Genomic DNA, 15,484 nt, shown 5'->3' on the forward strand with positions numbered 1-15,484 from the left:
TATTATTATTATCATTATGATTATTGTTATTAATATTATCATAATTATAGTTTTTGATATTATTATCATTATTATCATTGTCTTCATTATCATCATCACAACTTTACTATCTTCATCATCATAATTTAGAGACCATTTGTTCCAGTGTGTAGACTTAGCAGTTGATAAGTAACAGTCATCTCTCTTAGCTCTTGATTCCGCCTTCAGAAATTCAACAAAACTGTGGTGAAAGATATTTTTTTATTTAAGTAGTCATTTTCATGAAACAAATATCATAACATGAACTACAGAAATGCCAACCTTCCCAAGAAAAAAATAGTATAATCATAAGGCTAAAAATGTTCTATGTGGCAAAATTTTTCTTCATGATTGCAAACAGGGCTCCCACAGGCCAGCAAATGCAATACTAGTGCATATGATGAACATATTGTACCTGTTTTTGTTGAATCAAAATACTGGATGACCTTCACAAAATATTGATAAACATACATGTATAGATAGTCTTTGGCAACCATTTTGCACATTGGTGTATGGTCCAATTTGAAAGTTTTGTTGAAAGGTCGCACAAACTCTTTAGCATCACATGTTTTGAGGCTGTGTGCACGTGACATACATGAGGCACAGAGCTGTTGGGCTTATAGTGTATGTCATTAATTGCATTAACATAAAGGCCTGAATTTACAAAGGTTGGTTCAACCTTGGTTAATGCAGATTTCCTGTATAAATTACACCTATTTACCCGTGCATATTGAAAAATGTCCAATGATGATTCATGCGTTTGTCACTGTGCGCCAAATTGATGCCTGCTGACATGATTATCCACACCGCTAATTCATGAATCCAAAGAGTGGGCTCATTAATGAAAAACAGTGGACTCGTGAATAAAATAGCATGGATAACCATGGCAACAGGCGTCAATTTGACACACTGTGACAAAAGTGCGCATCAGCATTGGGTATTTTTTAATATACTCGGTAAATAAGCATAATTTATACAGGAAATCTGCATAAGCCATGGGTTCGACCGATGTTTTAAAAACCACCTTTGTGAATTCGGGCCTTTATGTATATGCAACATGTCTGCACTTGTTCACTACAAGGTCTATCCACTGTTCATTTTTTTGTTTGCCTTCATGACATATATACTATGAGCCAGACAGCTCTGTGCTAGTTCACATGCACACAGCCTCAAAATATGTAATTGCAAAAGAGTTTGTACAACCTTTCAACTTACAGAACTTACTTCCTCAGAGTTTCACATAGTCATGGATGCTATAATTTACTTTTCTAGTGTGATAAGTCTCATGTACAATGAAGATCATATTGCTCTTCCTTGCAATGCACATAGTGCATGTACACAAACAAGTTTGGCTGCAAGACATTACATGTTTCTTAGATTTGAAAAATGTGCAATATATTAAACAAAATGAATTACACACGACTGCGCTAAATTGACTAATTGATGGTGATGAACTATGAGTAAGTTGTATGATATTTTATATCCCTGCTGAATGGAATTCACGTTATATTCTTCTTTCATATTTTGCACCTTGAACATTTATGCTGAAAGTTTTTTGTAAATATCTAAAAGGGTATATTTTGATATTTTTTCAACGCAATATAACTTTCCTTCCTTGATCTAATCACCTTGCATTTTTACCAGTCTAGAAAAGATACAATAATGTGTATAATATCATGATATCAGTAGAATAATGCAAATGCAGAATTATATATGTATGACACATTTTGGGGGAAAGGAATGGAATCTTTACCTTTAGTTTCCAAGTGGTACAAAATGAATCATATGGTAAATTGTGTAAATTTGTCCATCAATATAAGATGGTGTCCTGTTTTATCTGAGTAATTATCTTTTGATATTTTGATTTGTAATGGATAATATTAATAATAGTACACTGTGTACTATTTCTGATATTAGTGCATTGCACTGTGTACTATTTCTGATATCAGTATATTGTACTGTGTACTATTTCTGATATTAGTGTATTACACTGAGTGCTATTTCTGATATTAGTGTATTACACTGTGTACTATTTATGATGTTAGTGCATTGCACTGTGTACTATTTCTGATATTAGTGTATTGCACTGTGTATTATTTCTGATATTAGTGTATTGCACTGTGTACTATTTATGATACTAGTGCATTGCTCTGTGAACTATCTTAGATAAAAGAATGTTCACTATCTTACATGGATAAGAGTAGCTTAGATTGAAAAACTGGGGTGTTAAAATTTACACCAGTTGGTGATTACAGAGTATGAACTATACACCAAAGTATGTCAACACTTTCTCTAATTGCTGATTAGTGTGAAATCATAGCCTCATCCCAATAGTCATCTCTGAATTTAAAGTATGCCCCTTCTCTGACAACCTTACAAAGGAGGGTATTCTTGGACTCTTGGCTGAAATAAGCTTATTTGATTGTATTGTATATATCAAATATTTGCTCTTTTTTAAAGATTTCTCATAATTATTGTTTCCAGTCAGTCTTTGTTGTATGGTTTTCTAATACATAATTTATAACAAATAAACCATGTAATGAAATGAAAAAAGTAAAGAGAGAGCCACGCAACATACCAAGATGCGTGGAATTTTAGTATTCTTATGAATGAATATCAAATAGATATGTGTGTACATGTATTTGTTTTTTTTACAAAATATGATGTGTCATCTGTCATAAAGTGCATGTAAAAAATGAAAATGAAAATCCATATTTTACATTTGACTGTCGGAATATGCTTTCTAAGCACCAAAGCTGCACATATTTATGCAGCAATGCATTCTTTGTGGAAGAAAAAAATAGAATGTTTTCATGAATTTATAATCCAAATAGTTTTTTTATCTACTTGTGTATACACATGTGGATATATATAATGTATATACAAATGTAATTATTACTATATTCGTGTTGTTTTGACATGTTGAAGTGTGCTGTAAAACATTCAAAATACACCCCAAACTGAACTATTTGTATTATTGTGTTTGATTGTTTCAGATGTAGAAATGAGAAGAGAAATAAAGGAAGAAAATGTGGATGGTATGATTTAATTGGGAATATCAGTTCTGCATTAATGATATTATTTTTAAAGAAAATTGTTGAATTTCATAGGACAATTACCATTAAAATGAGTATTAAACAAATTGTATTGTAGACCAAATAGCAACTTCACCAAACTTATAGTAGATCAAATGGGTTTAGTCCATTCTGTGGGAATTAGACAAACTGCTTTTAGATCAAAGGAATAGAAACTTTGATATCATTATTATGAATATTCCTTCCTGTAAAAAAGCAAAGATACAAGTAACTTATGAATGAAAAAAAAGAAGATAAGTGGGAAAAATAATTGAATTAGGGGGTTCATATGTGAATTTTGACTCTTGCCCATATACATAAGCACCCAATATGCATTAGACATATACAGTATCTATGTATGTTTTGTGACTTATTGATTGAAATAAACATGAGCTGGATTGTATTAAATATATGAAATATTGCACTTGAAAGGGGAAATGAAATAGAGAGTGAAAATATAAAGACGACAATTGGATGAATTAGGATTGAATACCTAAAGACTGAATTACATGAAGACCTTTGATAATGTTACAGAGTAAAAAAAAATGACTGTATATATAAAGATGTGTTCCTTCTCTTGAAATAAAAACTTGTCAGTACATCTTTTCTTCTTTTAATTTGAAGAGGGAAGCTATTGTGATGTGAAGAGGAAAACTTAAAAACAATCATACCAAAAGCTATGAAGGTTCAAATAGGATTATTGTATCATATCAAGGTCTATATATACGTCTGTATATGAGAGTCAGGTGTAGGATAGCTGGTAGCTCACAAACTCTGAGCCTTATCGAATATCACTTGTGAAAAGGATCAAGCTGAGAAACCAGGATTGTAGCCCTGCTGTTAACTGGTTTCAGTGTGTGCTATCTGGTAATGTCACCCGCGATGACTCGGGATGGTTCACGTAATGTATCAGTCATAACGAAAAAATTCATTCGAGAGCGATCACAATGTTATTTTAAACGACAAACTATTATCAGAGTCGGTTTCAGTAGTGTGGTTGCGACATGATGGTGTGTGTACAGAAGACTAGCTTAACATGATTTGAACATATCACAGATGAGACGCTCGATTGGTACACTTCCGATGGTTCCACGGAAATACAGGTTCACGATGGTCCTAAGAAAATAGAGGGATAGAAGAGAAATAAAAGAGGGGGGGGAGAAAAGGGGAACAAATTTCCATTAGACCTACTAAAAAAATTATTCTAAAAAATTCTGAAAATTATTGCTGTATTGATATGGAAACTGTTTTTTTTTTTTTTTGGGGGGGGGGCATTTTCCTGATAACAGATATAGAAAGGAGATTTAATTTGCTTGGAGCTAGACTAGACTACCTAGAGGTAGTAGCCGTACGTGCTTACCTGGAATGCACTTTGCGAACAGAAGGAAGTAGTAAAAGCAGCTTTCCAAAGCGTGCCCTTTGCGTCATGTAATGAGTATGGTTGTATTCAGCTAGGGATAGCTGTGTCTCGTCCTGTAGTCTCTCAACTATTGATACCTCACAAACACCACGAGAATCTATCATTGGAAATAAAAGAGTTGATATGATAAGTCCTGACAGCTTGAAGAACAAGAATGGACTGGATTTGAAAGAAACCAAACTAAGAAACGGCTCCGCCTATAGAGGCAGAGATGCCCTAATGCCATTTTGAACAAACTTTTACAACAGAAACGTCTAGTGATTATTACTTGATAAATACTGTTTCTAGATCCAAGCTCACATATATCACTAAGAAGCATGGCCATACACTCAAATTTTTGTGGGGGGCAGAATGTGTAAAACTTTTTTTTTTAATGTAAAAAGTGGCAACCAAGCTTGTCATTTTTACCTTTGCATTTTGTAAAGTGAAATTGAAGGATTTTGTCCATACTTATGGCAAATTTTGTTAAAATTTTCAGGAAAACGAATAACAGTTTAAACATTTTTTTTTTTTTTGGGGGGGGCAAAAGTTACTCTTAAAGTAACTCCAAAAATGAACGGTATCTTTCATGGAATCCTTGAATTTGATTGGTTGTTGATTTTGTGTTGAATTGCATTGAATTACATTGAATTGCAGACTTACCATAATACTAATAACTGTTACGCAATGGGACCTAGGAGAGATTTTTATACAAAAATCCTAAATTTTGATATTCATCACCAACAGTAAAGATAAATCACCAAATTCACTTTGTCAGCAAATCATTTTATTTGATCAAGGCATTCCAAAAGTCAGCACACTTCACAAAGGAAGTGAAAAAAAATTGAAAATGGGAAACACCTTGCCAACCTACCTGGTCTAAACAAAGCCAAAGCTTTGAGGCAGGCAAACTCCATGGGATCTGTCTGTAGCTCTCTCACTCTGCACACGATATCCTGAAGTATTCTGACGTCATTCTGAATAGTCGTATCTGATTGGTCGTTCTTCAGCGTATTGAGTGTCTCTGAGCTGAACAACTGCCCTATATTAAAGTATTACGATTGTTATAGGTTTTGATAAGAGTAGTGGACCAACAATAATCTCATCCCCTTAACCTGATATTAGTTAATTTCATTGACACATACATGTAAGTGAAAGTAAAATTTAAAGGACAATGGTCAAAAAGTTGCAAATTCTATTACTTGGTCGCTTCGCCCACTCGGACCAAAGTAGCTCATATTTTTTTAAGATGGCGTTACAGCCCCCACCCCCATCACTATTACATGCCCAAAGAAAGAAAGGGAAAGGGTGAAATATTGTGACATTTTATCAATATTTTGCCAAAGTCTATCCACAAATTCGATTTTTTTTTTAATTCAACATTTTGTTTGGTCACTTTGTTCTCTCAAATCTTTATGATAACTTTTTTTATACTAGTATACGTCCGCCTCAAAACCTTTTTACTCATTAAGCTACTTTTATATGTTGCATTATGTTATAGATTAAAGTTTTCTTGGTCGAAAGTGAAAAAAAAATCTTTGCTATACTCCCTCTCAAATGAAATAGCTTACATTTATTTCAAACCCTTGACGCGTTAGTCACGTACCCCCCCCCCCTTCCCTTCCCATTTGATTCATTGATCGAGTAAGTGGATAATAGTGGATAGTTTTTAAAACTCAAGTACAATTTCTTGAAGAGATTTACCCGTAATTGTCATTCTAATCATGTTTAGATATGAATATATCGCTGAAGACACTACTGTTAGTTGTATTGTAAATGTAAGAATATGTTGCTTCCTCAAAAGACAGTACAGGGAAAGAAAAAAAGGAAAGTGATATTCTACCAGAAGTTCCAACATCAACCATTGGTGAGAAATATTTTTATGATAGGAATGAGGCATACCGAATTCCCTGGAGAGCGACCACTGACAGGCACCAAGGATGAAGAGCTCCCCCCAAGATTCCTCCAGTAAGATTGCCTGATCGCTGAATGACAGACTTAAGAACGCGGGCAAACCTCTTGCCCACTTTACAGTCATAAACAATAAATGTGCGGCGGCCTCGTATAGTAAGTCACGTGATGTCAGCGGGGCGTTGCTATTTGTTGAGATTGGGAAAGGGTGGATGAAGGGTGAACCCGGAAGTGGCATATAAGTTGGCTTACCTGAAGGAATATTTCACAGATGATTAGATAGATAGATAGATTGATAGATAAATAGATAGATAGATAGTTCAAGTTTCAAGTTTATTTATTCAAAACCAAAAACATCACATCATAATCAAAATAGATGATAGATAGATAGACAGATAGATAGATAGATAGATAGATAAACATTAAGTAGATAACTGTTCTCATTTTGATATCTGAGAAAAGATGAATTATATCAAATTGAATTTGTTTTCGAAAGAAAACAAATGAAAGAAAATATAATTTTTAAAGTCATTTAAAAATGATAAAATAAGAGCGAATATTTTAGGTAAACATCACATTTCGAAATTCCGGATTATGAAGTTTCGGATTATTCGCTGCATGCCTGTTTTTAACACCACCAATAACAATTATTAGTATGAGACACATAATCAGGGAGATTATCTTTAATGTGATTATGTAGATGTGGATAATGACTTCAATCGATAATTTCGAGACAATCATCTTTACTTACTGTCCTGTTTTTCCTGTATACTCTCCATCTTCGCACAGGCTCCCACCGCTAACCGCTGTACATCCATGAGATGGGGCAATGGAGTCTGCTGATTGGTCAACGGTGTGAGAGGTCCAAACTTTCCCGCGTCTTGATTGGTCGTTTTTGGCGGGAGTCGAGAAATGTAATCTGGCACCACGGGAACAAAGCAAGATCTCCGCTCGGGGGTCAAACTCGTTATGGGTGGATGGTGTTCGGAAAGTGATGTTATCCTTGAAATCTGGGCCTGGGTGGTGGAGTTTTCTGGTTTGCTATCATCTCCAGAGCGCGGGTTTTGAGGATGGGTGACCGGAATGTTGTAGGGACGAGCAAAACATCGTGGGGCCCTCTCATGTTGTACGGCTGGGCAGTTTGAAAGATAGAGAGAATGGAGATAGGAGAAAGAAGGATAAGAGAGAGAAAGAGAGATAAAAACAGACCGACCAAGATTGGAGGGGGGGGGTTAGGAGTGAATGAGAACGATATCGGTGATAAATGTGCCATAAACAAAATACACTGTAAAAAGGATATATTACAATGAGAGATACTACTCATAATTATGAACACACACCCTTACTTATAAAACAGAACATTCGTAAAAATGACTTACCAATCCCACAAATTCAATACAAATGTATTTATGATTGATTCATAGTAATAGTGAAACATAGAAAGAAGGAAATGCGCAGAGAAAATGGGAAATAATTAAGGGAGACGAGACGGATAAAAATTTTCAAAAAAAGTAAAATAAATCACATGAGAGAGAGAGAGAAATACATGTAACTTAGTTTGTTTAACTTGAAGGCTCTATTAAAGTCACAAAAGGAAGAAATGACAAAGAAAAGGGGAAAGGAAAATGAAATTTATGAACTGTTGGTGTCTCATACAAGCCTGTGCGTGGAGAGAACATGTAGAATGTGAGTGTGTTTTTTGTGTTAATGATTGACTGTCAGTTATCGTCCTCATTCTACTTCTACAAGTGTTAAATTATTGTATTGACATACAAATATTGGAAATTCATTGTTTGCCAGAGCAAAAGAGCGAAGCATACGCTAAATGTAAATCGATAGAAAACAAACCAAAACGACTATTGATTAACCCCCTAAGAGCTAATCCATTCATCTCTATTTCACATCTGTTCCATAAGTTTATGATAAAACAAAAATGAGTAAGTTTGCAATTTCTCCTTCTTTTTAGGTCACTTCACTTTTGAAATATTTAGCTGCAAATGGCAGAATAAACAGCTTAACTGTTTAAAATTTGAAATAACCATTCTAAATATATTGAAGACTGAATAGTAAAAATTTAATTTCAAATGTAAAACAACTATGTTAAACACTAATATATATATATATAAACTAAAAAACCACGTTTCGAGGGATACGCCTGTTTCCACCGACCCTAAGCAATCCATCATTTTTTTTAAAGCCCATTCAACTCGTTTTAATTATTTTGTCAGCGAGATTAAACTTATTACCTATAATCCATTATGTTATTCTATTAATCTTCGCTGTAATTTAAGAAATAACATCAACCATAGTCACCGAATAAGTGTTATTTGCATTAGAACGTAATACACTTCATAATGAATACTAGAACACAAACCATGGTTATTTGGATAATCATGATAATTATTTTGAATGCGGTATCCGGTGTCACAGAATAATCAGTAAACGGCAATCTGCCTTCATTACGCATTTCAACTGTAGAATGAAAAAAAAAATTATTCAGTCTTATGGTAGGCCTATCAGTTCGCTTGAATTCGATCCTCGGTGTAAACAGTATAACATGTAATCAATATCTGTTAATATTCATTAATCTCTTGAAAAAATATACAGCAGGGTCGAATTTGCGTATTGGCATTAATTATCAAAGCTAAACCCCATAAATTTATATCATGAAAAAAAAAGAATAGTTCTGGTTCGTTTCTGTTTTTATTATAGAAATAAACATGACAAAGATGAATACAATAGAATCTATCTTTACCCACATTATTTGGAATTATTTTTTGTAGACTATCGTGTTGATCAGATTAATCAGACTTATCTGTGTGTGAAAGACTGACGTAAATGTTATTATCGCCCCTCCCCCTCCCCCCTCCACCTCTCTCTCTCTCCATGTTTCTCTATTTCTCTACGTTTTGTTTCTGCGTATAGCCATATTCTGCTAAGTCTGTCATACTCCCCCCTCCCCTACCAAATCACCTGTTTGACTTTTAAAACAATGAAAATACCAATAACGTCCTAACATATAAGGCGCATGCGCCCAAGTAAGCTCATAACATTTATTTCACTCTTTCAAATTAGAATCACCTTGTTTACTTTAATTCACTCTTTTAGTGAATTATCATTATAATTCATTGAATTTTTTTAAAAAAGAAAACTTTAAAAAATCGTCTATATTTATCAAGGCAATCGCCAAGACAATTACATCAACAGACAGTCGAATGGGGGCTATCAATTGAATTAATTGTTATCAAAGAAGTCGTTAAAAGGAACTGCGAATTGTGACAATAAAGAGTCGCGTGCCTTCGAAGATAGTAAGATTGTTATATCATTAAGTCAACACATGTTCATCGGTGTTACGTTAATAGAGTCACGCAAATCTTAAAGTAAATTTACCCCACGTTTGGTATTGTTGTATTAATCAGCTATAAAAACATGTTCTGATCCCACGCCCATTGACCGTTAGACTTAGTAAGTTATCTGAAAACAAATGAACTATATAGCTATTAACCTAATCGCTCAACGACGACTATTATAGAATTAAACCATTTGTTGAGAATAACTTCACAAAAGTGAATTCAAGCATTTCAATACGACATGAAAGTATATATGACATATATAAAGTGAAATTACATGATTCAACACGCAGAAGTTCGCTGATGTATATATTTATACAAATATATGTTTTTCATATGTATCTTAGCACTGTATTATATGTTTTACATGTGATCTATGTCTGACATGCTGTGCTTTTTAACAGATCACCTCAGTTCTTCATTTTAATTATTGTTATAATTCATTGTTACTTATTTGATGACATGATTGTATAATGGAGGAGCCGTGGTGTAGTGGTTCTGACTCTCGCATTGTAAACAGAGGGTCGTATGTTCGAATCCCACCGCGGTCTCGCGTCCTTTGGCACTTTGCCACTCTCGACCAAGGTGCTAAATGGGTACCCAGTAGGATGTGAGTGAAAGTCATTGTAGCTTGTCAAGTACTGTGTGCGCCTCACCGGCGACTGACTGGAATACTCCCCAGGGAGTGGAGGATGTGCACACATTGTGTGCGGGAATGACTGATTGAATCGAATGACCGGGGTAATAATATATCTGTAAAGCGCTTAGACACGTCGTTCCGATGTCTTAAGCGCTATATAAAAGCGGATTATTATAATGTTTAGTAGAATTGAAATAAACTTGAACTTGAACTTGGAAGTATTTTGAATAGGTTTGTAACGATTTAACAAAAGCCAGTTCCGAAATATTACCAGCTACTATGATGATATTGATATATTCTTAAAATATAAAACACATTGAATTTTAGGTGTCTGTTCAAATAAATATCTTTCTTGGAAACCCCATCTCAACTCGATTTTACTAAAATATCAAGATCTATTGGGGTTCTTTGCAAACTTAGACTTTTGTATGCCCCGGTCTATTTAATAAACAGTTTTGTTCTCCACAATTAAACTATTGTAATATTGTCTGGGGTCACACATTTAAAACTCACTTATATAATTTATGCATTTTAGAAAAGGAAACAATCCGAATTATATGTAATGTTGTATCTAATTCCAAACCGCTATTTACCCAATTAAAAAAAACATTAAATTACTTAAGATCGCTGCGGAATTCCCTTGTTTTCATGTACAACCTCAATACCAAAATTTAACTCCTGTCTTAAGAAAGATATTTGTCCCAAATTCATCAATAGGTCTGAATTGAATGAATGAATGAATGAATGAATATAAGAAAAGAAATAAAATGCTGGTAAATAATTTCCATAGTAAACCACTTTGTACTTAGTATTTTATGATTTAGATTATCAGTATTGAGTAAATTGATTACAGTAATACATTCATTTTTTTTCAATTTTTTCCTTTTTTTCAATTTATTAATCCTTTACGCTTATTCAAGTTGCATAATTTCGATCATTCTAACGTTGCATTTCCAATTAGTTGTAGTAATGATATTTAGACATTCATTAATGTCTTGCACTTCTCATATTATATTTGTTTTCCTTATTAGCACTTTGAAACATAGCGCTTTATAAAATTTGTATCATTAGTGTAAGTTGAATACACCACTAAAATTGATTTAGTTTCTCAATTATGTAACTTGGTTTCATATTGTGCTTACATACTTTCCTGAAGATGATCTAAATCATAGGACAAAATTTCTACCCGGAGTTTTATTTACCACTGAGTAAACTTTTATTACACAGTAAAACGCTCTATAAAACTTTTATACAACGATATTTACTTTGTGAATCTATATACTGTAAAAACGCTATTTAAAATTTTAAGCACGTTGTTTAAGCTCTTCACTCTAACAACTATACTGCTTAAACAAATGTTTAGACTTTTAAACAACTGTTTAAACTTTAAAACAAGTTGTTTACAAGTTTAAACAATCGCAAAACGGTTTAAACAACTTGTTGTTAGAGAGACAGGCTTAAACAACGTGCTATTTTTTTTAATGTGTAGTTGTTTTACCAAGATTAGTGTTTAATATATAAAAAACATGCTTAATTTAGTGAAGATTTAATATTTGAACTAAACATTGTTGTTTAACATTTTAAACATGTGTTTAAACTGTAAACAACCACTGAACAATCAAAAGGTAATCATCGTTGTATAAACATGTTAAACAACGTTTAAAATGTTTACTGCGTACTTTCTTACCATCTCGGTTCATGTTAACAGCAAGACATTTTCGATACCTGCATGCCTGACACTGGTTTCTCCGAGCCACATCAACAACACAGCGACCACCGTCTCTACACACATAGGCAAGGTTCCTTCGAACACTCCGCTTGAAGAAACCCCGACAACCATCGCAGCTGTAGACGCCATAATGTCGTCCTGAACTCCTGTCTCCACACACTTGACACATGATATCGAGTCCTCTGACTGCTCCTCGACTGGGGTGATGATGTGCTTCTTGTCTGTTGCTCGTCTTGGTGCTTCCGCCGGTCGTGCTTTTCATATCTACTAGAGATGGCACCATGAATTGACGTGGAAGTGATTGGTTGGCATGGCTTTCAGGTGATGTGCTACCTAGGCCATTAGTGGTTGCCAGAGTACAAGCCGTATTCTGTTCATCTGTAGAGGTGCTTGTATTTGCTGGTTTATTGGGTGAATCAAAGCCAGAGGATTCTGATGAGGCATAGGTGTCACCAAGTTTAGCAGAGCTATCCTGACTCTTACCAAGCGTCTCTGTCATGTCCATTGTTGAAGCATCACAGCTCTTTGGGGAATCTCCCCTTGATACCTTGGCCATTTCCCGGTGCGTATCCTGTGCATTGAGAGCTTTGCATTCCTCTGACTGGTACCCGGTCTTACTTTCTTTACAAATCAACTCTTGATCAAGGTTTCCAGACTGAATAGTTTGCCCATGAGAAGCACTAGTTGAAGAATGAGCAGACATTATGGAAGTCAATATTGTCTGTCAGAAAGGAAATGTTATCTCTGAGCAAAAGCTGTTGCAACATAGCTTACTTGACCATCTGATATAATCTTAAAGACAGTTATGAAAATAGAAATTATATATTGGAAGTCATGTGACGACGTTAAGTGGTATTATTTGACTAAACGCTGTTTTAATCTTCACCATAAAGCTGAAATTCCCTCAGAGTATTTAACTTCCAATCTCTTGAAAGCACATGCACCAGGCGAAAAACTCGAGTGTCTAAATTCCGTTGCCAAAGCTCAAACTGTCAGCTGGTAAAACTGGGAGAATGATTTTATTCATGGATTTCATTCCGTGTCTAAATTCACACCATGACACACAATCTTCATCGATAGAGCAATGGTGAAGAAAAAACAAAAGGTACCCGATTAGAAATCTGTCGATGAGCTGATAAGAATACGGCCCCCCTCATTTACAATGGTCCCAATATTTGTAATAATTATACCTCATAAATATGCAAATCAAATCAATTATGATAAAGTTTCTAACTACATGTATAAAAAAAATTATGACAAAAATAATACTTAGTATAGAAATTAATAATGATAATAATAGTGATATATAAAGATAATAATATCTAATAATAATGGTATTAACAGTAATAATAATAACAACAATAATGATAGTAATGATATTAGCATCATTATTGACAATGTAACTGAATCGGATAGAGAATACTTCTATTTTAAAAGATGATGGAGACACCCTGGAAAATGTTTGGGTGGTAAAATTAGAGTCTAATATCAGAGTCTAAATCATATTCATAAAAATCATGATGATATTTACCAGGGGACCCAGACGCTCAGAAGAGGACATGTTTTTGTTAGACAAGGTTTTAACCCGTCGAACGTGGGAACTGCGCAATGTGACGCCGCCAGACTTGGTCTGTTCTCAATATTTATGCACTTTATCATGTACAGGAATCGTAGCTGGTGGATATGTGAAGAAGGGGAGGGGGGGGGGTGCCCAACGCCAAAACTGAGCTGGAAACAGCGGAGAATCAGTGGCGCAATGAGAATGTATTTTTTCGAGGCGGCCAGACTTGGTGTATTGGGCAAAATACCTAAAAAGCATGCAGCGAGGTCCTGAAGCGAGCAAGCAATAATGTTCGACTTTTTATTAGAAAAGTGTCATTTTGTGAAAGATGTTGAAAAAAAAAATGTAATACTATTTTCACACTTTACCCATTCGTTTTCCCTTCTTTCTCCTCCACTTTTTTTACTTTCGTGAAACTTTTTTGAATCCATGTCCTCAAGCCCTCCATCTGTTGGCCTACGCCAGTCTTGGTGATCTTGTATCCGAGGTCGTAATATTAACGACAAGTATCTTGTTATTCGAACGAATAATTTGTTCACCTATCTATATTACATATCAATTTATTTATCTACTTACATTGTTGATATATATAAAACTTACGACCCTAATACATATATCAAGTCTGATTAGTTTAGCAATGTATTCTTTTTCACAATTATTTTTCTCGTATAGATAAAGGGATACTCCGGGCTGAAAATAAATATATCTATATAAAAAGAGTAGAATTCACCAAGCAAAATGCTGAAAATTCCATCATAATCTGATTATAAATAACAAAGTTATGAAAGTTCAAAGTTAAGCAAAATCTGATTTGCGGAAAAAGCTATATGCATATCGTCATGGATATTCATTAGATAGGCTCATGATGCTACATCCCCTCTTTCCTTTTCTTATGTTATTACATTAAATCATAATTATTTCATATTTTCATACACGATTGTATGTATGTCATGTCCTCGTTTGATCAAATAAGTTGCAGCAGTGAATACCCCACACATTATATCAGTTTTCAATCCATTTGTTTAGTTATAGAGGACAAAATTTTAATAAGCAATGTCATGTAATGAAATGCAAAAGAAAAAGTGGGGATATGACATCATCAGTTTGCTCATTGAATATTCATGGAACATGAATAAATTATTTCACCGAAATAATATGCAACTCTTTGAAATGTCAGAACTTCCTTATTCCTTGTCCAATCTTGATCAAATTTTCAGTGTTGTGTTTGTCTGATAATCATATACTTTTTAGTCTGTAGTACCCCCTTTAACTTGGTATGAATGAACGTGATGTATGATAGGCAGTTATGTAAGCTAAAATACTAAAAAAACTAAAAAACTAAATGCAGTTTAGTTTGTAAAGTTAGTCGAGTCATGCAAAGCGCTTAGAGAAATTTTTAATAGGTGATCATTAATTGCATTACTATTATTATCATTTATATCAGTGGTAAGTTGGGGAAGTCTGAACAAGAGAGCTGTAAATAATAACTAACATCTGTTACTGTGATACTAACATTACAATTTTATTGACTGGAATGGAATTAAATTCGATGATTTTGAAACCGAGTCGCTAAATTGATAATTATGCTACAGCTTTTCTAAATACGTTTTATTTGGTCTCAAGTTTCGTCTCTTTCGATTCCTTCATAACCATTATGACGATCATACTCCCACTGCTAGAGATTATAAATATCATTTAACTTATTTTTCCAATTATCCAATTAATAACACAATCGACACACCTTAAATCGGGAACTGAAAAACAGGACTAACGAATGGCAGAGAATAGTTTGAAATACATTG

General features: G+C 34.1%; 1 protein-coding gene across 1 annotated transcript; it reads right to left on the bottom strand.

Annotated features, from left to right (window-relative positions):
* Positions 1–1,618: 1,618 nt before the first annotated feature.
* On the bottom strand, positions 1,619–13,207 carry LOC121428908 (photoreceptor-specific nuclear receptor-like). Its single transcript, XM_041625791.1, has 6 exons — positions 12,080–13,207; positions 7,154–7,534; positions 6,394–6,654; positions 5,366–5,533; positions 4,453–4,609; positions 1,619–4,208 (listed from the first exon to the last, which is right to left on the bottom strand). The coding sequence occupies exons 1-6, from the start codon at positions 12,822–12,824 to the stop codon at positions 4,124–4,126; spliced, it is 1,797 nt and encodes a 598-aa protein (XP_041481725.1). The 5' UTR covers positions 12,825–13,207; the 3' UTR covers positions 1,619–4,123.
* Positions 13,208–15,484: the final 2,277 nt, after the last annotated feature.

The sequence above is a fragment of the Lytechinus variegatus genome, chromosome 15 (assembly GCF_018143015.1).
Source record: "Lytechinus variegatus isolate NC3 chromosome 15, Lvar_3.0, whole genome shotgun sequence".
Lineage (NCBI taxonomy): Eukaryota > Metazoa > Echinodermata > Echinoidea > Temnopleuroida > Toxopneustidae > Lytechinus > Lytechinus variegatus.